The 25,045-nt window shown below is 38.7% G+C and overlaps 2 protein-coding genes across 25 annotated transcripts in view; one reads left to right on the top strand and one right to left on the bottom strand.

Moving 5' to 3' along the window:
- Positions 1-25,045, bottom strand: part of LOC142160072 (uncharacterized) — a 1,559,230-nt gene that overhangs the window by 53,360 nt on the left and 1,480,825 nt on the right. The gene's annotated exons all lie outside the window — the stretch shown is intronic.
- Positions 1-25,045, top strand: part of LOC142160107 (uncharacterized) — a 208,708-nt gene that overhangs the window by 13,101 nt on the left and 170,562 nt on the right. For 2 of the 7 annotated variants that reach the window (XM_075215067.1, XM_075215061.1), the window contains exons 1-2: positions 16,597-16,704; positions 23,710-23,865. The exons of 1 other annotated variant lie outside the window; for it this stretch is intronic. In XM_075215067.1, the coding sequence (XP_075071168.1) occupies positions 23,788-23,865 (78 nt within the window). In that variant the 5' untranslated portion in view covers positions 16,597-16,704; positions 23,710-23,787. Of the gene's footprint in view, positions 1-16,596; positions 16,728-22,964; positions 23,147-23,709; positions 23,866-25,045 lie in introns of those variants that run through there. 4 more of the 7 variants (XM_075215065.1, XM_075215064.1, XM_075215062.1 and 1 more) reach the window with 4 other exon arrangements.

The following is a 25,045-nucleotide window of genomic DNA, read 5'->3' as shown; positions in this document are numbered from 1 at the left end:
ACTAACAGGCAGCAGCAGGCAACTAATGCAGCTGAGCAGGAAGCTACCAGGGTTACAGCAGAAAACGAACAGGCTACAGAAGATAGTCAATGTAGAGTCCCACAGGCGATTACAAGCCATTGAGGAGTCCCAGAGGCTACAACAGGCAGCCAATGAGGAAAGCCTGAGGCAACAACGCCTAGACCTAAAGTGGTGGTGCAGACTCTTGCGGCCCTGCCTGACAAGGCTTCCCCGGAAGTCACAAATAGCTCCAGCTCTATACCGGCTAGAAATTTTCTTCAAAAGATGACCAGGGGAGATGAAGATGATGAAGCCTATTTAACAACTTTTGAGAGAACTGCTGAAAGCTAAAGTTGGCCTAATGCTCAGTGGGCCGGCCTATTGGCTCCCTTCCTATCTGGGGAGTTGCAAAAGGCATACTATGATCTAAGCATTACTGATGCCAAGGACTGTGATAAATTGAAGGCGGAAATTCTGACCCGTTTGGGTGTCACAATGTCTGTCCGGGCGCAAAGAGTAAATCGTTGGGGATACCAGGAGGATAAATCTCCCCGCTCATAGATGCATGACCTAATCCACCTCACAAATAAATGGTTACATCCGGAGACTTTGACAGGCCCCCAAATTGTGGAAAGGATCGGGATGGATCGCTATTTATGGGCCCTGCCTGCAACTCTGCGCAAGTGGGTAAGCCTTGGAGACCCCAAAATAGCAGACCTGCTTGAGTAAATGGTTGAGAGGTGTCTGGCAGCTGAGGAACTAACGAGTATACCCCTCCGGCCAGTAGTTCGGCTACGCCGATCTCCAGTGACTTCTGGTAAGACTGTTCCAGGGAAAAAAGGTGCTGGGCGGTGGAATGAGCTGAAACAACCAGAGACTGAAGGTCGGGAACCTGGAGATTGGCCAGTTATGCCAAGAAGGTCCCAGCCTCGTATAAGACTTGATAGAAATGTAATAAGATGTTTTAGATGTAGTGAATTAGGCCATATTGCTGCTAATTATTTACTTACCTCTGAGCCTATGCAGTGTGATACTGCTTTTGTACGGCACAGTGTCTTTCTTTACCCAACTGGCCTGCACTGCAGACCAACACCCTGAGTCAGACAAACAAATGTGTGTAATTACCATAGAAGGCAAAAGTGTAAAGGCTCCGAACCCAGCCACACTCTGTTACTGATATGAGGCTACACCAAAGATTAATGTTATGTACTCATCTGATCAGATTTATTATCACTGCAATAAGTTTGACTACAAAAAATAGGGCTAATTTCTCAGTGTGAGGATACAGGGTTTAACGTAACCATCTGGACCGCACAGCTGGCCTACCCGGTATTATTATTATTATCCTTTATTTGTTAGGCGCCACAAGGTATCCGCAGCGCCGCACACAGTACTAACAGTAGACTATACAGGGTGAAACCATACAGAACAATGAACAAAAAGTACCAATACTTCAGAAACTCCGGCCAGTCATATGCAGTAAAGACGGAGCGGAAGAACAGGTATGGAGACAGGAGGGGAGGGGGCCCTGCTCATACGAGCTTACATCCTAAGGGAGGGTAAATAGACCAGGCACAAGAGGAGCCAGTTGAGGCAAGAGGAGAGAAGGGAGGAAGAGCTAAAGGGAGGAGATGGGGGTTAAGTAGATTGTTGGTAGGCTTTGAGGAAGAGGTGAGTTTTGAGTGCACGTTTGAAGGAGCACAGAGTAGGAGAGAGACGGATGGAACGAGGGAGGTCGTTCCAGAGAAGGGGGGCTGCGCGGCAAAAGTCTTGGATTCTGGAGTGGGAAGAGGTGATAAGAGTGGAGGAGAGGCGGCGATCATTAGCTGAGCGCAGGGAGCGGGCAGGAGTGTGAATGGAGAGGAGGTTAGAGATATAAGGGGCAGTAGAGTTGGAGAGAGCCTTGTAAGTGGTGGTGAGGAGTTTGAAAAGGATTCTGTAGGGGAAGGGGAGCCAGTGTAAGGGGAGGCAGAGGAGGAGTGGCGTGAGAGGAAGATGAGTCTTTCAGCCGCATTGAGTATAGAGCAAAGGGGGGAGAGACGGGAGTGGGGGAGGCCAGTGAGGTTACAATAATCGAGGCGGGAGATGATGAGTGCATGGATGATAGTTTTGGTGACATCCTGAGTGAGAAAAGGACGGAGGAAAGATAATGAGTTCAGTTTTAGAGATATTGATTTTGAGAAAGCGCTCGGACATCCAGGAGGAGATGGCGGAGAGGCAGTCGGATACCCGAGCGAGGAGGGTGCAGGAAAGATCAGGAGAGGAGATATAGAGTTGAATGTCGTCAGCATACAGGTGATACTGAAGACCGAAGGAGGAGATGAGAGCACCAAGGGAGGAAGTGTGGAGCGAAAAAGAGTAGAGGGCCAATAACAGAGCCCTGCGGGACTCCTACGGGGAGAGGGTAGGGGGAGGCGGAAGAACCAGACGTGGATACAGAGAAGGAGCGATTAGCGAGGTATGAGGCGAACCAGGCATGGACAGAACCAGAGAGGCCGAGAGAGAGAAGAGTTTGCAGCGGGAGGGGTGGTCCACGGTGTCAAAGGCTGCAGAGAGGTCAAGGTGGATGAGAACGGAGAAGTGATCCTTGGATTTGGCTGATAGGAGATCATAGTATCCTTGGCCAGGGCAGTTTCGGTAGATTGGAGGGGGCGGTAGCCAGATTGGAGAGGGTCAAGGAGGGAATTGTCCGCGAGGTGCCTGGTTAGGCGGCTGCAGACAATCCGCTCAAGTAATTTGGAGGCATAGGGGAGAAGAAAGATAGGACGATAATTAGCAAGAGAGGTGGGGTCAAGATTGGGTTTTTTGAGGATAGGAGAGTTAAGAGCGTGTTTAAAAGAGGAGGGTACTACACCAGAGGAGAGTGATAGGTTGAAAAGGTGTGCTAGGTAAGAGCAGGCCGTTGGTGAGAGAGAGCGAAGGAGGTGGGAGGGGATGGGATCGAGAGGGCAGGTAGAGGGTGGAGAGGAAAGAATACCTATCCAAGGTTCAGAATCACCCAGGCAAATATCCGACCTCGTAAATTTAGCCTTTACTACCCCTCCCACGGGGGGAAGGGGGGATGATGGAAGTTAACGGACTTCACTATTATATTTTTTTTGTCAAATAATGTCAGTATACCAAATTTCAGGTCAATTGGATGAGCCCTTTCTGAGAAAATAGTTTTTTCCACACACACACACACACTAACACACGCCGCTAGGCTTTTATATATTAGAGATAGATATATATATATATATATATATATATATATATATATATATATATATATATATATATATAGATATATAGATATATATAGGGGCCCCGGTGCACTGCGCTTTGCCCGGGGGTCCAAAATGTTGTAAAAGAGGGCCCTGACAAAATGGCAGCACAAAACAGCAACAACAGATGTAAATAATAATAACTTGCAACACATATCACTACAGTATGGCATAGATAACATACAGGGTAAAATAAAAACACCTCACGCCTCTCTCCTTTAAGACTACCAGCAAACGTAGTGGCCCTAAGTAACTGTCACTCCGCTTTCGGCAGACACACAGCTCCCCAAGACCTGGAGAGGTAAATCCGGGCACGGCAGTACTCCAGGGACCGATTGTCCCTTTCCTGTCAGGGGCAGAGATTAATATATCTCAACGCCAGCCTGACCTCAGCTATCACTCTTAAGTGAATCCCAATTTGCTGCCCTCTCTGGGTGTCTTTTAAGCCCAAAAATTACCTCATCAGCAATTCCAGGACCTGCCTGATTGGTCCTTTTTCTGTGTTTACCATTTCACAGGTAAACATACAGACAAAGGGATAGCAGCTGTCACTCCTGATTTAGTTAAGAACAGGTATTGTTATGTGGCTACACAGCAACGTTTGTTTAAACAGAGATGAGGATCCAGACACCTTTACATTTAAATCCACAATGCCTTCCTCTGTAATTAAACATAGAGCTCTGTCTGGGGACCTGTTTCCTATGCTAGCAGACACAGACCCACAGGTAAAGGAAGACAGGAGATCCCCTGGTGTGATGTACATTCATACAGGACTGGTGGACAATAATCCTTTTGCCTAGACTGAAACAATGGACTAGTCTGCAGGATAACAATACAAGCCGACAGACTTTTTAACTACTTTCAAAATAGAATATACACAAGTCTAAATATGACTGAGAAATATGGGGAACCAGAGGGCTAGAAAAAGTATGTTTTGTATAGTCCGCAGTTGACAGGTTGAGGTGATATTAATACCTCCTTTCCCCACACTCAGGTGCACAATGATTTACAGCACTGTGTTCATCACACAATTATATACTCTAAGATATCAATTGACAATCAATATAGCTGGTCAAAACACTTAGTACTACAATGTCTGACAGAATGGACTTCCTATGCCACACTGTCTTGTTGCTGGGAACCGGCTGGGACTGCCTTGCCACCGCCCCCTTTCTTTATCCCAAATGCACCCCCGCTAAATGCCATAAGGGGTGCTCTGCTGCCACCGCTAAGCTCCTTTACTAGCGTGTGGAACCGCTTCCTTCTGGGTGCTAGTGTACCCCCTTGCTGGGCAACTGGGCTGGTACCCCTAACTGTCTCCTTCAGATCAGGGTTGCTGTGGATGGTTCTCCCTGGCCTCCCACACTGGCCAGAGCTGCAGGTAGCGGGCACAGTGTTGTTATTAGATGATGGGTCCCAAACCTGAGAACAGCTGGATAATGGTTTAGATTGGTCCAATCTGTAGGTCACAGGAATTACAGCAGGTACATAGTCATCAAAGCGGGATCCTGAAGCAGTGATGTTTAATGCTCAGAAAGGATCCTTATGAGGACTGTTACACATAAGTTAGAGGTACTAGTGATCTTCCAGAAGTCCAGATGGTATATACCAGATGAAATAAAAAATACAGCTCTTTATATACTGTTCTGACACAAATGTTGGGCAGGGGAAGGGTTTACCCCCGGCCATATCTGGCACCACAACATCTATTACATTCAATATTTAGCATCAGGATGCAATATTCTCTAAACTTGGATTTAACGCATTTAAACTTAACAAACTTGATATCAATCAGTGATTTCCCTAATCACTTGCTGTTACATTATTCAAATAGTTCCCCTATCTCTTTCACAGGACACACAGGACATCGATCACCTGCTGTGCATTCAGGCTAAAAGATGTGTTGAATGAAAACAATTAAACAGATATCACCATGTCAAACAGGCGCTCAAAAAAGTGGCTGCTTGTAGCTACCTCGCAGAGGATACACCAGATTGCTCCAAGAAAAGTAAAAGAAATAGAAGAGGAACTGACAAGCGCCAATAAGTACACTATAGAGACAGTAAATGAGTTCATAAATATGTAGAAAATTCTTATCAACTTCAGGACTCTGTAAAGTCCTCCTATAGAGACACCACCTCTCCTCACTAGTGACTTCCCCTGCGGAGATCCCTTCCACCGCTATCCCCATGCTGCAGACTTGATTATAAAATGGCCCTTCCGTGAGGCTCACCGTCACCGCTTCTTCATATTGTAAAGAGTCTCCTCCCGAGAACCAATCAGACAGACCATCCGAATATCACGTGGAAAGAGAAACATATCCACATAGCGTAATTCAGATCTTAAACGATATTGCGTTGTAAAAGGATTTTTCCCCCCTTTTGGGTTACAATCTCCTTAATATACTGGCAAATGTATGTATGACCATTTAATACCGTTATATATATGACTATTACCGTCAACCAACTCCTCGCAAAAGGTATTTCTAAATTGACTCAAGAAACATCATTCTTATATTCCCTTATATCGACAGACTTCAAGAATATAGCTTCATTTAAAGTGTGTTGTATTATATTATAGAACAATAAACAGCGTAACAATATTTTACACAAAATATAGTTTTTAGTGTAATATATAACACTTATTGCCTGTAATATACATATATATGTAATTGTGTGTGTGTGTTTTGACTAACTATTGTCTAAAGGTGTGTGTGTGTGTATGCATTGTGTAGTGAAGGGGGAGGGGAGAATCCATATAGACCAGCATGCACACCTCACCCAAAGTCCAGCGGCCATTTTTAAACACATGGTTACAACCAGTTCAAACTACTCCACTTTCTATGCATAAACCAACATAAAACCACACAGGACTATGTATAACATCAATACAAAATGTTATATTTAATGATCTGATCACTTCCTAATCCATCACTTTCTATTCATGTACATTAAACTGAATAACGCAAACTCACTTCCTGAAACCAACACAAAACCACACAGGACTATGTATAACACCAATACAAAATGTTATATTTAACGATCTGATCACTTCCTAATCCATCACTTTCTATTCATGTACATTAAAGCAAACTCACTTCCTTCAAAGTCCATTATGGAACTTCTTACAATGTAGTCACCATCCAAAATGGCTGACTTTCCATGCTTTGTTATAAACACATGTAGGCCCACAAGGCCTCACTTACTAAACAATGTGAAGTCAGTACAGACCCATTACTCATTACAAGCAGTATTTAGCCAATCCACCACAATTAGCTCTCTATTCAGCCGTTAACACACAATGTCCACTGGCCAATTTTAACACATGATATTTCACATAAAGCACCAATGTTTCCAGGACCAAAACTTAATCAACAAAGAACCATGCATAGCACAAAAGTCTCCATGACCAAAGCCTAACCAATACAGAACCATGTATAACACAACATAAATGCTTTCATGACCAAAGCCTAACCAATCGATCCCAAGCACAACAGGAATTCAAACTATGTATAACACAAATGCTTTCATTTATCCCAACCAGGCATGCATCTATGTCACACTTTCATTCTCACTTAAACTTTCACTTACAACATTCATTCTCAAGTTACAACATTCATGTATCCATACTCACTCACCTTTTACTACATTCCAGCTCCATAATTCACACTAGTCAGGGCCTATGTAGGCCTGTTCACCTAGGAGCTGCATGACCTCTCAGTCCGGCAATCAAGCATGGAGTGAGGCTAATGTCTCTGTGTGTAGTAAAAGCCTTTGTGGGCGGAGTCTACAACCTGGCTACAGTCTTTCATATGTTAATTACAGGCCAAATGTTCCAAAACCTGTATTTACAACTCATAGTCCCAGGTGGGGGGAGGAGTTTTTCCTAGTCAGTGTGCTAATTCAATTGTAGTTGACTCTGTTATAGGTTATAAAATAATAGATTATTTATGTACTCTTTATCATGCGTCTTCCTGTATAAATCATCGCTCGCACCCTGAATGGAGCAGAAAACAAATTAAGAGTTCAGAGCGTTCAGTCTGTGAGGTATAATCAATCTCCCCACCAAACGCGTTCCAGCTCTCCTGGAGCCTATCTCAATTTGAATGGATAGCGGTGCAAAGGATTTCCGCAAAAGTCTCTCAGATGAACAGACTTACTTAGCATGGGACTTCCTTTCTTCACAAGTTACAGAACCAAGTTGCCTCCAAAATCTCATGTTAAATCAATAAACAAACAATATGAAAATAAATATATTTACACTCCAGCGCTGGGACTTAACCCTATTGGTGCTGTGCGCCAGTTACTAAGCGCTACCACAGTGCCCATACATTAAATATATAAGAATTCCCTTTAAAACATTTTTACATTCCCTAGTGCTTGGGTTTAACCAATTTGATGCTGTGATGGCCATCTTCATTATGTGGGAGGTAAGGGAGACCTGGACACACAAAAGGTTACTTAAAGAAAGGCTATTACATACTTACTAATGTAGTGGTTATTACATACTTACTAATATAAAGGTTATTCCATACTTACTGATGTAAAGGTTATTACATACTTACTAATGTAAAGGTTATTCCAAATTTACTGATGTAAAGGTTATTCCATACTTACTGATGTAAAGGTTATTACATACTTACTAATGTAAAGGTTATTCCATACTTACTGATGTAAAGGTTATTCCATACTTACTGATGTAAAGGTTATTACATACTTACTGATGTAAAGGTTATTCCATACTTACTGATGTAAAGGTTATTACATACTTACTAATGTAAAGGTTATTACATATTTACTGATGTAAAGGTTATTCCATACTTACTGATGTAAAGGTTATTACATACTTACTAATGTAAAGGTTATTACATACTTACTGATGTAAAGGTTATTCCATACTTACTGATGTAAAGGTTATTACATACTTACTAATGTAAAGGTTATTCCATACTTACTGATGTAAAGGTTATTACATACTTACTGATGTAAAGGTTATTCCATACTTACTGATGTAAAGGTTATTACATACTTACTAATGTAAAGGTTATTCCAAATTTACTGATGTAAAGGTTATTCCATACTTACTGATGTAAAGGTTATTATATACTTACTAATGTAAAGGTTATTACATACTTACTGATGTAAAGGTTATTACATACTTACTAATGTAAAGGTTATTACATACTTACTGATGTAAAGGTTATTACATACTTACTAATGTAAAGGTTATTCCAAATTTACTGATGTAAAGGTTATTCCATACTTACTGATGCAAAGGTTATTCCATACTTACTGATGTAAAGGTTATTACATACTTACTGATGTAAAGGTTATTCCATACTTACTGATGTAAAGGTTATTACATACTTACTGATGTTAAGGTTATTACATACTTACTAATGTAAAGGTTATTACATACTTACTAATGTAAAGGTTATTACATACTTACTGATGTAAAGGTTATTACATACTTACTAATGTAAAGGTTATTCCATACTTACTGATGTAAAGGTTATTACATACTTACTGATGTAAAGGTTATTCCATACTTACTGATGTAAAGGTTATTACATACTTACTAATGTAAAGGTTATTACATACTTACTGATGTAAAGGTTATTCCATACTTACTAATGTAAAGGTTATTCCATACTTACTGATGTAAAGGTTATTCCATACTTACTGATGTAAAGGTTATTCCATACTTACTGATGTAAAGGTTATTCCATACTTACTGATGTAAAGGTTATTACATACTTACTAATGTAAAGGTTCTATGGGGAGACGTATGTGGGGTTAGACGTGTGTGATTTCTGCACTAAGTGGGATTTTCTCACAAAGTGGACGAAAATGCACAGTTAGACAACACAGCAACTAATCCTCATCTTTCTTTTCTCTTTTCATCTTCAGGTATGTTCATCCATGCTGCTACTACTGCTCTGATCATTATTCTGTGAATTTCATCCCTGCAATCTGTGTTTAAGTATGTTCATCCATGCTGCTACTACTGCTCTGATCATTATTCTGTGAATTTCATCCCTGCAATCTGTGTTTAAGTATGTTCATCCATGCTGCTACTACTGCTCTGATCATTATTCTGTGAATTTCATCCCTGCAATCTGTGTTTAAGTATGTTATAGGAAACTGTTATCTGTTTAAACTTAGGTTGGCACAGTCTTTTATTGCTGCCTAATTTATGATAGGTATCTGGCCTCTATCCTTTCCCACAAATGTTTTCTTTTCCTTTGATTAGCTGACCAATTAGCACATCTGTAGTGTATTCCTAAATTAGACTGACTACATCTTAGCTTCATTCTATGGGGAGACGTATGTGGGGTTAGACGTGTGTGATTTCTGCACTAAGTGGGATTTTCTCACAAAGTGGACGAAAATGCACAGTTAGACAACACAGCTGGCCAAACATTGGACTACATTTGACTTGCTTTTACTCCCATCAATAAGCAACATCTGCCACAGCCTATTTCAGCACTACTTGTCTATTTATATGGAATACTGCTAAGAGGTAATTCTTAAAATACCCTTGCTTTTTGCTTTTACCCCTTTTATCACAATGTTTCACAAATTGCTTTTCTTAGTCTCATTTCATGGCATGATCTTTAGGACTGTGTCATCTTTCACCCCTCCACCAACACACAAATTTGTTCATATTGCACCTGCATTACTCCACTCACCTCTATTTAACACCCATGAACTGTTGTCCTATTTATTATCTCTAACAAGTACAGCCTCCACCTGTCGCCAGAAAATAAAAGGCCACACATCTTACAATCCCCTTGCCTATCTTTCGCTCACTCTGCTTCTATTAGCTGGTGATATATCACCTAATCCAGGTCCCCCACACTCCTCACACACACATACATCAGAACACTACCGTTCTATAGCAAACCTCAAACACATCACCTGTCTCCCCTCTCTTCCCAAGTCCTTTAAATGTGCCCTTTGGAATGCACGCTCTGTTTGTAACAAACTTACCTCCGTTCATGATCTCTTCCTCTCAAAAAACCTCAACCTTCTGGCAATAACAGAAACATGGCTTATGCAATCAGACACTGCCTCACCTGCAGCACTTTCACATGGTGGCCTCCATCTCACCCACACCTCCAGACCTGAAGGCAGACAAGGAGGTGGGGTTGGACTACTTCTCTCCCCACAGTGCACATACACAGTTCTACCAAATGTCCCATCACTCACGTTCACATCTTTTGAAGTACATGCTATTCGCATTTTTAATCCATTCTCCCTACGTGTTGCGGTGATCTATCGTCCCCCTGGAGCACACAAACAATTTATTGAGGATTTCTCTGCATGGCTCCCTCACTTCTTATCTTCAGACATCCCCACCATCATCATGGGTGACTTCAACATCCCCATTGATAACCCACCTTCCAAAGCTGCTTCCAAACTACTCTCTCTAACATCCTCACTTGACCTCTCCCAGTGGATTGAATCATCTACTCATAAGGATGGCCACTGCCTTGATCTTGTTTTCTCTAGACTATGCTCAGTTTCTAATTTTATTAATACACCCTTCCCCCTCTCGGATCATCACCTTATCAGCTACACTCTCACCCCCACTGCTCTAACCTCTCTACTGTCTGACTCAACCAAGCCTCCTCATACTCGTAGAAATCTTAATTCTATTAATCTTCAACAATTTTCCACCTCTCTCCAACACCTTCTCTCCCCTATCTCTACATTCTCATCCCCTGAGATGGCAGTACCTCATTTTCACCTAACCTTAGCAACGGCCCTTGATCAAGTGGCTCCAGCGACACTTCATACTACACGTCGACTTCGATGTCAACCGTGGCACACCAAAGCAACACGAAATCTTCAAAAACTGTCCCGTAAAGCAGAACGTCACTGGCGTAAATCTCGAAGCTCTAATGACTTCTTCACATATACTTCTGTCTACCACTCCTATCGAAATGCTCTGGACACTGCAAAACAAACATACTTTCAATCTCTTATCTATGCTCAGGCTTCTAACCCCAAACGCCTTTTCAATACATTTAATCATCTTCTCAATCCTCCCACCCCGAACCCTCCATCTACTATCAGTGCTCAGGATCTTGCTTCCTACTTCAAGGACAAGATTGACAAGATCAGACTAGAAATGGTATCCTCTTCCTCAACAAGCCATCAGCTCATTTCCTTCCCACTACCCTCTGACACCCTTTCTTCATTTGACCCCACAAATGAAGAGGAAATTTCTACGCTCTTCTTATCTTCCTACTCTACCTCCTGTCCTCTTGATCCTATTCCCTCGCAAATTGGTAGATCCCTGTCTTCTGTGCTCATTTCACCTCTAACTCAAATCTGTAATCTCTCACTCTCTACTGGCATCTTTCCATCACTATACAAGCATGCAGTGATTACTCCTATTCTAAAAAAACAAAACTCCGACCCAAACTCTCTCTCAAATTACCGTCCCATCTCTCAGCTCCCTTGCCCCTCCAAGCTTCTAGAGAGACTTGCCTACACTCGCCTCACACGCTTTCTTTCCGCAAACAACCTGTTGGATCCTCTTCAGTCTGGCTTTCGTTCTCAACACTCCACAGAGACTGCGCTGACCAAGGTTGTTAATGATCTGATCACTGCTAAGACTGAACGCCATTACTCTCTCCTAATTCTCCTTGATCTCTCGGCTGCATTTGACACCGTTGACCACTCTCTTCTCATACAAACACTGCAATCCCTAGGTCTTCAAGACACAGTTCTATCCTGGTTCTCATCTTACCTCTCTAATCGCTCTTTCACTGTTAATTTCTCTGGAGCCACCTCTGCTCCGCTTCCCCTATCAGTTGGAGTACCACAAGGCTCGGTGCTAGGTCCTCTGCTGTTCTCTATCTATACCGCTTCTCTTGGAAATCTAATAAGTTCCTTTGGCTTTCAGTATCATCTCTATGCGGATGATACCCAAATCTATCTATCCTCTCCTGATATCTCGACATCTGTGTTGTCCCGTGTAACTGACTGTCTTTCTGCCATTTCATCTTGGATGGCCTCTCGTCAACTCAAACTTAATCTTTCTAAAACAGAGTTAATAATATTCCCACCCGCCAACAAGAGCATACCTGACATTTCTATCTCTGTTGATAACATGACCATAAATCCCACCCCACAAGCTCGCTGCCTAGGTGTAATCCTTGATTCACGCCTATCCTTTGTTCCCCACATTGACTCTATATCTAAATCATGTTACATACATCTAAAGAACATTTCCAGAATCCGCACATATCTCACACAGGACACTGCTAAAACCTTAATTCATGCACTAATCATCTCCCGCATTGACTATTGCAATTCCCTCCTTACTGGTCTTCCCAAAAACAGACTCAAACCCCTAAAATCTATTTTACATGCTTCGGCAAGACTGATTTTCCTTGCAAATAGCTATTCCTCTGTTGAATCACTCTGTATGTCTCTACACTGGCTGCCTGTCTTCTACCGAATCCAATATAAAATACTTTTACTAACCTACAAGGCCATCAACAAAGCTGCACCAACATACATCTCCTCTCTTGTCTCAAAATATCTCCCAACTCGGCAACTCCGTTCTGCAAAAGATCTGCGTCTCTCATCCACCCTCATTACATCCTCCCATTCCCGGTTACAGGACTTTTTTCGGGCTGCACCCACTCTATGGAACTCTCTCCCTCGCACAATAAGACTCTCCTCTGTTCTACAAACTTTCAAGCGTTCTCTGAAAACCTACCTATTCAGACAAGCTTATAATATTCCTCAACCACCATCTTAACCTCACTACCTTTAGCCTGTTACACAATTTCACACAAGACAACTACCCCCGGAATAACATTGTTGTGTGACAGGATCATTTGCTTATGAGTCACCCTACCTTTGCAGTCTGGCTGGGCCAAGATGCAAAATGTATACTTAACCTCATGTGTCAATCTCCCATTGTCCCATAGATTGTAAGCTTGCGAGCAGGGCCTTCTCACCTCTTTGTCTGTTTTACCCAGTTTGTTTATTAGTTTATTACATTTGTCCCCAATTGTAAAGCGCTACGGAATATGTTGGCGCTATATAAATAAATGATGATGATGATGAAAGGTTATTACATATTTACTGATGTAAAGGTTATTCCATACTTACTGATGTAAAGGTTATTCCATACTTACTGATGTAAAGGTTATTACATACTAATGTAAAGGTTATTCCATACTTACTGATGTAAAGGTTATTCCATACTTACTGATGTAAAGGTTATTCCATACTTACTGATGTAAAGGTTATTACATACTAATGTAAAGGTTATTCCATACTTACTGATGTAAAGGTTATTCCATACTTACTGATGTAAAGGTTATTCCATACTTACTGATGTAAAGGTTATTACATACTTACTAATGTAAAGGTTATTCCATACTTACTGATGTAAAGGTTATTACATACTTACTGATGTAAAGGTTATTCCAAATTTACTGATGTAAAGGTTATTACATACTTACTGATGTAAAGGTTATTACATACTTACTGATGTAAAGGTTATTCCATACTTACTGATGTAAAGGTTATTCCATACTTACTGATGTAAAGGTTATTACATACTTACTAATGTAAAGGTTATTCCAAATTTACTGATGTAAAGGTTATTACATACTTACTGATGTAAAGGTTATTACATACTTACTAATGTAAAGGTTATTACATACTTACTGATGTAAAGGTTATTATATACTTACTAATGTAAAGGTTATTACATACTTACTAATGTAAAGGTTATTCCAAATTTACTGATGTAAAGGTTATTACATACTTACTGATGTAAAGGTTATTACATACTTACTGATGTAAAGGTTATTCCATACTTACTGATGTAAAGGTTATTCCATACTTACTGATGTAAAGGTTATTCCATACTTACTGATGTAAAGGTTATTCCATACTTACTGATGTAAAGGTTATTCCATACTTACTGATGTAAAGGTTATTCCATACTTACTGATGTAAAGGTTATTCCATACTTACTGATGTAAAGGTTATTACATACTTACTGATGTAAAGGTTATTCCATACTTACTGATGTAAAGGTTATTCCATACTTACTAATGTAAAGGTTATTACATACTTACTAATGTAAAGGTTATTCCAAATTTACTGATGTAAAGGTTATTACATACTTACTGATGTAAAGGTTATTCCATACTTACTGATGTAAAGGTTATTCCATACTTACTGATGTAAAGGTTATTCCATACTTACTGATGTAAAGGTTATTCCATACTTACTGATGTAAAGGTTATTCCATACTTACTGATGTAAAGGTTATTCCATACTTACTGATGTAAAGGTTATTCCATACTTACTGATGTAAAGGTTATTCCATACTTACTGATGTAAAGGTTATTACATACTAATGTAAAGGTTATTCCATACTTACTGATGTAAAGGTTATTCCATACTTACTGATGTAAAGGTTATTCCATACTTACTGATGTAAAGGTTATTACATACTAATGTAAAGGTTATTCCATACTTACTGATGTAAAGGTTATTCCATACTTACTGATGTAAAGGTTATTCCATACTAATGTAAAGGTTATTCCATACTTACTGATGTAAAGGTTATTCCATACTTACTGATGTAAAGGTTATTCCATACTTACTGATGTAAAGGTTATTCCATACTAATGTAAAGGTTATTCCATACTTACTGATGTAAAGGTTATTCCATACTTACTGATGTAAAGGTTATTCCATACTTACTGATGTAAAGGTTATTCCATACTTACTGATGTAAAGGTTATTCCATACTTACTGATGTAAAGGTTATTCCATACTAATGTAAAGGTTATTCCATACTTACTGATGTAAAGGTTATTCCATACTTACTGATGTAAAGGTTATTCCATACTTACTGATGTAAAGGTTATTCCATACTTACTGATGTAAAGGTTATTCCATACTTACTGATGTAAAGGTTATTCCATACTTACTGATGTAAAGGTTATTACATACTTACTAATATAAAGGTTATTACATACTTACTGATGTAAAGGTTATTACATACTCAGTGTTCTCCACAGAAAAGTTTACCAGCCGGGTGGGGGCAGTGTAATACTTTGGAATAATAATGAGAAATGTTGGTGATTATTGCCCACACCGGTCAGGACTGGTCAGACTGATGGTCAGTGGTGTAACACACACTGCTGGCTGTAGTGCTCACATAGTGCCTGTTCTAATAGGAGAAGTGGTTTATTCTCTTATAATATGACTGCAATAGCTTGGTGACAAGTAAAATTAGCTGGGTGGAGAACCCGGGAAGTATGTGCTGGAGAGAACAGGGAAACTTACGCAAATGTTATTACACGATCACTGGCACAAAGGTTATTACACACTTACTGACACACAGCTTATTATACGCTTACTGACACAAAGCTTATTACACACTTACTGACACAAAGCTTATTACACACTTACTGACACAAAGCTTATTACACGCTTACTGACACAAAGCTTATTATACGCTTACTGACACAAAGCTTATTATACGCTTACTGACACAAAGCTTATTATACGCTTACTGACACAAAGGTTATTACACGCTTACTGACACAAAGGTTATTACACGCTTACTGACACAAAGCTTATTATACACTTACTGACACACAGCTTATTACACACTTACTGACACAAAGCTTATTATACGCTTACTGGCACAAAGATTATTACACACTTACTGACACAAAGCTTATTACACGCTTACTGACACAAAGCTTATTATACGCTTACTGACACAAAGCTTATTATACGCTTACTGACACAAAGCTTATTATACGCTTACTGACACAAAGCTTATTACACGCTTACTGACACAAAGCTTATTATACGCTTACTGACACAAAGCTTATTACACGCTTACTGACACAAAGCTTATTATACGCTTACTGGCACAAAGATTATTACACACTTACTGACACAAAGCTTATTACACGCTTACTGACACAAAGCTTATTATACGCTTACTGACACAAAGCTTATTATACGCTTACTGACACAAACATTATTACATTCTTACGAACGCTAATGCTATCACATATATATCAGATTGATATCACCTAGTACTGTGAACCCTCACAATAAATTATATATATATATATATATATATATATATATATACACACACATCTATCTGTGTGTACATATCCTTATCACAGCTTTCTATCACTCACTAATCTCTAACCTCACATTACCTGTCTCTATACCATCCAGATATACCGCTGAGTATCATGGGTAATATCATCACACATAGGAGAGTGTCTTCTTTCGTGGGGGCGGCCATTTTGTTGAAGCTACAGTGAAGCTTCAGGTAACTGCGCACCACAGACCGGAAGTGATGGAAATTAACTTCCGGGTGAGAGAGAAGACATTTCTGTGTCTGGCAGCCGGTAATAACGGTGATTAGAATCTCTTATTACTTGTATGTGTCTTATTATATGTCTATAATATTATGTATTATTATATAGTCTCATTATACAGCATGTTCTATCCTTACATCTATATCTATATTATATACAGTGTCCTGTCCTTATATCTATAGTATATACAGTGTCCTGTCCTTATATCTATATCTATAGTATATACAGTGTCCTGTCCTTATATCTATATCTATAGTATATACAGTGTCCTGTCCTTATATCTATATCTATAGTATATACAGTGTCCTGTCCTTATATCTATAGTATATACAGTGTCCTGTCCTTATATCTATAGTATATACAGTGTCCTGTCCCTACATCTATATCTATAGTATATACAGTGTCCTGTCCTTATATCTATAGTATATACAGTGTCCTGTCCCTACATCTATATCTATAGTATATACAGTGTCCTGTCCCTACATCTATATCTATAGTATATACAGTGTCCTGTCCTTACATCTATATCTATAGTATATACAGTGTCCTGTCCCTACATCTATATCTATAGTATATACAGTGTCCTGTCCCTACATCTATATCTATAGTATATACAGTGTCCTGTCCTTATATCTATATCTATAGTATATACAGTGTCCTGTCCTTACATCTATATCTATAGTACATACAGTGTCCTGTTCTTACATCTATATCTATAGTATATACAGTGTCCTGTCCTTATATCTATAGTATATACAGTGTCCTGTCCCTACATCTATATCTATAGTATATACAGTGTCCTGTCCCTACATCTATATCTATAGTATATACAGTGTCCTGTCCCTACATCTATATCTATAGTATATACAGTGTCCTGTCCTTATATCATACTTGCCAACTCTCCCGGAATGTCCGGGAGACTCCCGCATTTTGAGAGAGTCTCCCGGACTCCCGGGCGAGTGTGGCAAAATCCCGGATGAAGTGGGCAGAATTAGGTCACAAACGCCGCGATTCCTGGTGAATCGCGGCGTTTGGCCCCGCCCCCTCTGTCAAATGACGCATTTTGCGTCATGGGGGCGGGTCCAAAATGACACGGATTTTGGAGGCCCGCCCCCCCATGACGCCCACCTCCCCCGCAGGCTCCCGGATACCAACATTGTAAAGTTGGTAAGTATGCCTTATATCTATATCTATAGTATATACAGTGTCCTGTCCTTACATCTATATCTATAGTATATACAGTGTCCTGTCCTTACATCTATATCTATAGTATATACAGTGTCCTGTTCTTACATCTATATCTATAGTATATACAGTGTCCTGTCCTTATATCTATAGTATATACAGTGTCCTGTCCTTATATCTATATCTATAGTATATACAGTGTCCTGTCCTTATATCTATAGTATATACAGTGTCCTGTCCTTACATCTATATCTATAGTATATACAGTGTCCTGTCCTTACATCTATATCTATAGTATATACAGTGTCCTGTCCTTATATCTATATCTATAGTATATACAGTGTCCTGTCCTTACATCTATATCTATAGTATATACAGTGTCCTGTCCTTACATCTATATCTATAGTATATACAGTGTCCTGTCCTTATATCTATAGTATATACAGTGTCCTGTCCTTATATCTATAGTATATACAGTGTCCTGTCCTTATATCTATATCTATAGTATATACAGTGTCCTGTCCTTATATCTATAGTATATACAGTGTCCTGTTCTTACATCTATATCTATAGTATATACAGTGTCCTGTCCTTACATCTATATCTATAGTATATACAGTGTCCTGTTCTTACATCTATATCTATAGTATATACAGTGTCCTGTCCTTATATCTATAGTATATACAGTGTCCTGTCCTTATATCTATATCTATAGTATATACAGTGTCCTATCCTTATACCTATATCTATAGTATATACAGTGTCCTGTCCTTACATCTATATCTATAGTATATACAGTGTCCTGTCCTTATATCTATAGTATATACAGTGTCCTGTCCTTATATCTATAGTATATACAGTGTCCTGTCCTTATATCTATAGTATATACAGTGTCCTATCCTTATACCTATATCTATAGTATATACAGTGTCCTATCCTTATACCTATATCTATAGTATATACAGTGTCCTGTCCTTACATCTATATCTATAGTATATACAGTGTCCTGTCCTTATATCTATAGTATATACAGTGTCCTGTCCCTACATCTATATCTATAGTATATACAGTGTCCTGTCCCTACATCTATATCTATAGTATATACAGTGTCCTGTCCTTATATCTATAGTATATACAGTGTCCTGTCCTTATATCTATATCTATAGTATATACAGTGTCCTGTCCCTACATCTATATCTATAGTATATATAGTGTCCTGTCCTTACATCTATATCTATAGTATATACAGTGTCCTGTCCTTATATCTATATCTATAGTATATACAGTGTCCTGTCCTTACATCTATATCTATAGTATATACAGTGTCCTGTCCTTACATCTATATCTATAGTATATACAGTGTCCTGTCCTTATATCTATATCTATAGTCTATACAGTGTCCTGTCCTTATATCTATATCTATAGTATATACAGTGTCCTGTCCTTACATCTATATCTATAGTATATACAGTGTCCTATCCGTATATCTATATCTATAGTATATACAGTGTCCTGTCCTTACATCTATATCTATAGTATATACAGTGTCCTATACTTACATCTATATCTATAGTATATACAGTGTCCTGTCCTTACATCTATATCTATAGTATATACAGTGTCCTGTCCTTACATCTATATCTATAGTATATACAGTGTCCTATACTTACATCTATATCTATAGTATATACAGTGTCCTGTCCTTACATCTATATCTATAGTATATACGGTGTCCTGTCCTTATATCTATAGTATATACAGTGTCCTATCCCTACATCTATATCTATAGTATATACAGTGTCCTGTCCCTACATCTATATCTATAGTATATACAATGTCCTGTCCTTACATCTATATCTATAGTATATACAGTGTCCTGTCCTTACATCTATATCTATAGTATATACAGTGTCCTATACTTACATCTATATCTATAGTATATACAGTGTCCTGTCCTTACATCTATATCTATAGTATATACAGTGTCCTGTCCTTACATCTATATCTATAGTATATACAGTGTCCTATCCTTATACCTATATCTATAGTATATACAGTGTCCTGTCCTTACATCTATATCTATAGTATATACAGTGTCCTGTCCTTATATCTATAGTATATACAGTGTCCTGTCCTTATATCTATAGTATATACAGTGTCCTGTCCTTATATCTATATCTATAGTATATACAGTGTCCTATCCTTATACCTATATCTATAGTATATACAGTGTCCTGTCCTTACATCTATATCTATAGTATATACAGTGTCCTGTCCTTATATCTATAGTATATACAGTGTCCTGTCCCTACATCTATATCTATAGTATATACAGTGTCCTGTCCTTACATCTATATCTATAGTATATACAGTGTCCTGTCCTTATATCTATAGTATATACAGTGTCCTGTCCTATATCTATAGTATATACAGTGTCCTGTCCCTACATCTATATCTATAGTATATACAGTGTCCTGTCCTTACATCTATATCTATAGTATATACAGTGTCCTGTCCTTATATCTATATCTATAGTATATACAGTGTCCTGTCCCTACATCTATATCTATAGTATATACAGTGTCCTGTCTCTATATCTATAGTATATACAGTGTCCTGTCCTTACATCTATATCTATAGTATATACAGTGTCCTGTCCTTACATCTATATCTATAGTATATACAGTGTCCTGTCCTTACATCTATATCTATAGTATATACAGTGTCCTGTCCTTATAACTATAGTATATACAGTGTCCTGTCCTTATATCTATATCTATAGTATATACAGTGTCCTGTCCTTATATCTATATCTATAGTATATACAGTGTCCTGTCCTTATATCTATATCTATAGTATATACAGTGTCCTGTCCCTACATCTATATCTATAGTATATACAGTGTCCTGTCCTTATATCTATAGTATATACAGTGTCCTGTCCTTATATCTATATCTATAGTATATACAGTGTCCTGTCCTTATATCTATATCTATAGTATATACAGTGTCCTGTCCCTACATCTATATCTATAGTATATACAGTGTCCTGTCTCTATATCTATAGTATATACAGTGTCCTGTCCTTACATCTATATCTATAGTATATACAGTGTCCTGTCCTTACATCTATATCTATAGTATATACAGTGTCCTGTCCTTATAACTATAGTATATACAGTGTCCTGTCCTTATATCTATATCTATAGTATATACAGTGTCCTGTCCTTATATCTATATCTATAGTATATACAGTGTCCTGTCCTTATATCTATAGTATATACAGTGTCCTGTCCCTACATCTATATCTATAGTATATACAGTGTCCTGTCCTTATATCTATAGTATATACAGTGTCCTGTCCTTATATCTATATCTATAGTATATACAGTGTCCTGTCCCTAGATCTATATCTATAGTATATACAGTGTCCTGTCCTTATATCTATAGTATATACAGTGTCCTGTCCTTACATCTATATCTATAGTATATACAATGTCCTGTCCTTATATCTATATCTATAGTATATACAGTGTCCTGTCCTTATATCTATAGTATATACAGTGTCATTTCCTGATATCTATATCTATAGTATATACAGTGTCCTGTCCTTACATCTATATCTATAGTATATACAGTGTCCTGTCCTTACATCTATAGTATATACAGTGTCCTGTCCTTATATCTATAGTATATACAGTGTCCTGTCCTTATATCTATAGTATATACAGTGTCCTGTCCCTACATCTATATCTATAGTATATACAGTGTCCTGTCCTTACATCTATATCTATAGTATATACAGTGTCCTGTCCTTATATCTATAGTATATACAGTGTCCTGTCCTTATATCTATATCTATAGTATATACAGTGTCCTGTCCTTACATCTATATCTATAGTATATACAGTGTCCTGTCCTTATATCTATAGTATATACAGTGTCCTGTCCTTATATCTATAGTATATACAGTGTCCTGTCCTTACATCTATATCTATAGTATATACAGTGTCCTGTCCTTATATCTATATCTATAGTATATACAGTGTCCTGTCCTTACTTCTATATCTATATTATATACAGTGTCCTGTCCTTATATCTATATCTATAGTATATACAGTGTCCTGTCCTTACATCTATATCTATAGTATATACAGTGTCCTGTCCTTACATCTATATCTATAGTATATACAGTGTCCTGTCCCTACATCTATATCTATAGTATATACAGTGTCCTGTCCCTACATCTATATCTATAGTATATACAGTGTCCTGTCCTTACATCTATATCTATAGTATATACAGTGTCCTGTTTCTACATCTATATCTTATTGTGCAAACTGATGCGTCACAGTATGGACTGGGAAGAGTATTTAGTCAGGTGGGGTCAGGTGGGCAGGAGCACTGTGTGACATACTGGAGCAGGAAACTTCTGAAGCCTACCAACCATCCACTTAACCCCCATCTCCTCCACTCATTCTCCCCTCTCCTATTCCCTCAACTGGCTCCTCTTGTGCCTGGTCTGTTTTACCCTCCCTTAGGATGTAAGCTCGCATGAGCAGGGCCCCCTCCCCTCCTGTCTCCTTACCCGTTCTTCTGCTCCGTGTCTATTGCATCTGCCTGCCTGGAGTTTCTGAAGTATTGGTACTTGTGTTTATTGTTCTGTACTGTTATACCCTGTATAGTCTACTGTTTGTACTATGTGCGGCGCTGCAGAAACCTTGTGGCGCCTAACAAATAAATGATAATAATAATAATAATAATAACCGGGAGGTGGGCTATGCCACAATTGAGAAACAATGTTTGGGCAAAGAAACAACTTCACCTCCCTTATCTCCAAGAAACTGTGGGACCAAAAGCCAAATCATGGACAAGGGGGAGAAGTGTGTCTGGATCACTTAATAATAACTTAATAGGCAAATACCATTTAATTACTAACGCTCCAATAACGCTCCAATAATGGAAATAATATATGATGTACTGTTTAGCAAAGTGGCTGACAGATATGTAACGCTTTACACCCTGTCTTATGAATCGAGGTACCCTGAATTGTGAAAACCCTGAATTGTGAAACAGACTATAAACAAAATAAAATTTCATATTTCCGCAACACAGATGGACAAACAACAGGGACCAGTCGGCAGTACAGGGTGTACATCTTGTAACAGAGTATCTTACCTTCTTTTACAAAACAGGACGTCAACTTTCTACCAAATATTGCAAAGCTAGCAGTTCTCCAGGAAAACTGTGATGAAAGCAATAACTGAATTTCTGCAGCGAAGGAACTTTAAGATAAAGTATAAAAGACTTTATTAACAAAATAAAATGCACTCTGATAATATTCTCATCAGGTTTCAAGTCTCAATTTCTGCCCTTCAGTAGCAGAACTGTTACTTTTATAAACAGTGAGAAATGCCATATTACAATTGGTTGAGCTAGTATGTAAACGTTCCATAGACCTTTGAGGTTCTAAGCCTTTGATGGGATTTTTAAGAAGTAAAGAATGTATTTGCCCAAACTGCACTCAATCAGACCTGTTTATAGTGTTCAGTGTGTATCAAGTGTGAGATATCAGTCCTGGAATTGTGGGGACCAAAACTATTTTTTGATTTTTAGAACGAAATTAAAATAGAGACAGAAAAATCGCTGAAAGTTTAGACATTTGTAATAAATCTTAAGTGGAACAATGTGTACCAAATTTGTGTCTAGGAGGGCCATTGGTTTAACCTAAAGCAATATGGCATCTGTGAGAAGTCTTATAAAACTCTGAGTAGCCGACCTTTCCTCTGATCCTGCTTTATATCTGAATATGTTACATGTGTACTCTGATATTTATTATAATTTGTATGTTTATTCCTAGATAACTTATCTGTGAGGATCCAGAGTGTATTTATTAGAAGTCATCTGAGAGTGAGACTAAGTTACTGATTTATTGACGATGGACAAGGACAGGAGTCACATGACTGAGAGGATATTAAATCTCACCCTGGAGATCATCTACCTACTGACTGGAGAGGTGAGTAACCCTGTGATATCACTGTTATCTGTAGTAATATAACAGGGATATGACTGGAGAGGTGAGGGAGTCTGTGACATCACTGTTATCTGTAGTAATATAACAGGGATATGACTGGAGAGGTGAGGGAGTCTGTGATATCACTGTTATCTGTAGTAATATAACAGGATATGACTGGAGAGGTGAGGGAGTCTGTGACATCACTGTTATCTGTAGTAATATAACAGGGATATAACTGGAGAGGTGAGGGAGTCTGTGACATCACTGTTATCTGTAGTAATATAACAGGGATATGACTGGAGAGGTGAGGGAGTCTGTGACATCACTGGTATCTGTAGTAATATAACAGGGATATGACTGGAGAGGTGAGGGAGTCTGTGACATCACTGTTATCTGTAGTAATATAACAGGGATATGACTGGAGAGGTGAGGAGTCTGTGATATCACTGTTATCTGTAGTAATATAACAGGATATGACTGGAGAGGTGAGGGAGTCTGTGATATCACTGTTATCTGTAGTAATATAACAGGATATGACTGGAGAGGTGAGGGAGTCTGTGACATCACTGTTATCTGTAGTAATATAACAGGGATATGACTGGAGAGATGAGGGAGTCTGTGATATCACTGTTATCTGTAGTAATATAACAGGATATGACTGGAGAGGTGAGGGAGTCTGTGACATCACTGTTATCTGTAGTAATATAACAGGATATGACCGGAGAGGTGAGGGAGTCTGTGACATCACTGTTATCTGTAGTAATATAACAGGATATGACTGGAGAGGTGAGGGAGTCTGTGACATCACTGTTATCTGTAGTAATATAACAGGGATATGACTGGAGAGGTGAGGAGTCTGTGACATCACTGTTATCTGTAGTAATATAACAGGATATGACTGGAGAGGTGAGGAGTCTGTGACATCACTGTTATCTGTAGTAATATAACAGGATATGACTGGAGAGGTGAGGGAGTCTGTGACATCACTGTTATCTGTAGTAATATAACAGGATATGACTGGAGAGATGAGGGAGTCTGTGACATCACTGTTATCTGTAGTAATATAACAGGATATGGCTGGAGAGGTGAGGGGGTCTGTGACATCACTGTTATCTGTAGTAATATAACAGGGATATGACTGGAGAGGTGAGGGAGTCTGTGACATCACTGTTATCTGTAG

The sequence above is a fragment of the Mixophyes fleayi genome, chromosome 6 (genome assembly GCF_038048845.1).
Source record: "Mixophyes fleayi isolate aMixFle1 chromosome 6, aMixFle1.hap1, whole genome shotgun sequence".
Classification (NCBI taxonomy): domain Eukaryota; kingdom Metazoa; phylum Chordata; class Amphibia; order Anura; family Limnodynastidae; genus Mixophyes; species Mixophyes fleayi.
The sequence above is the reverse complement of the archived record's forward strand: the minus strand, read 5'-3'. Positions and strand labels throughout refer to the sequence as shown.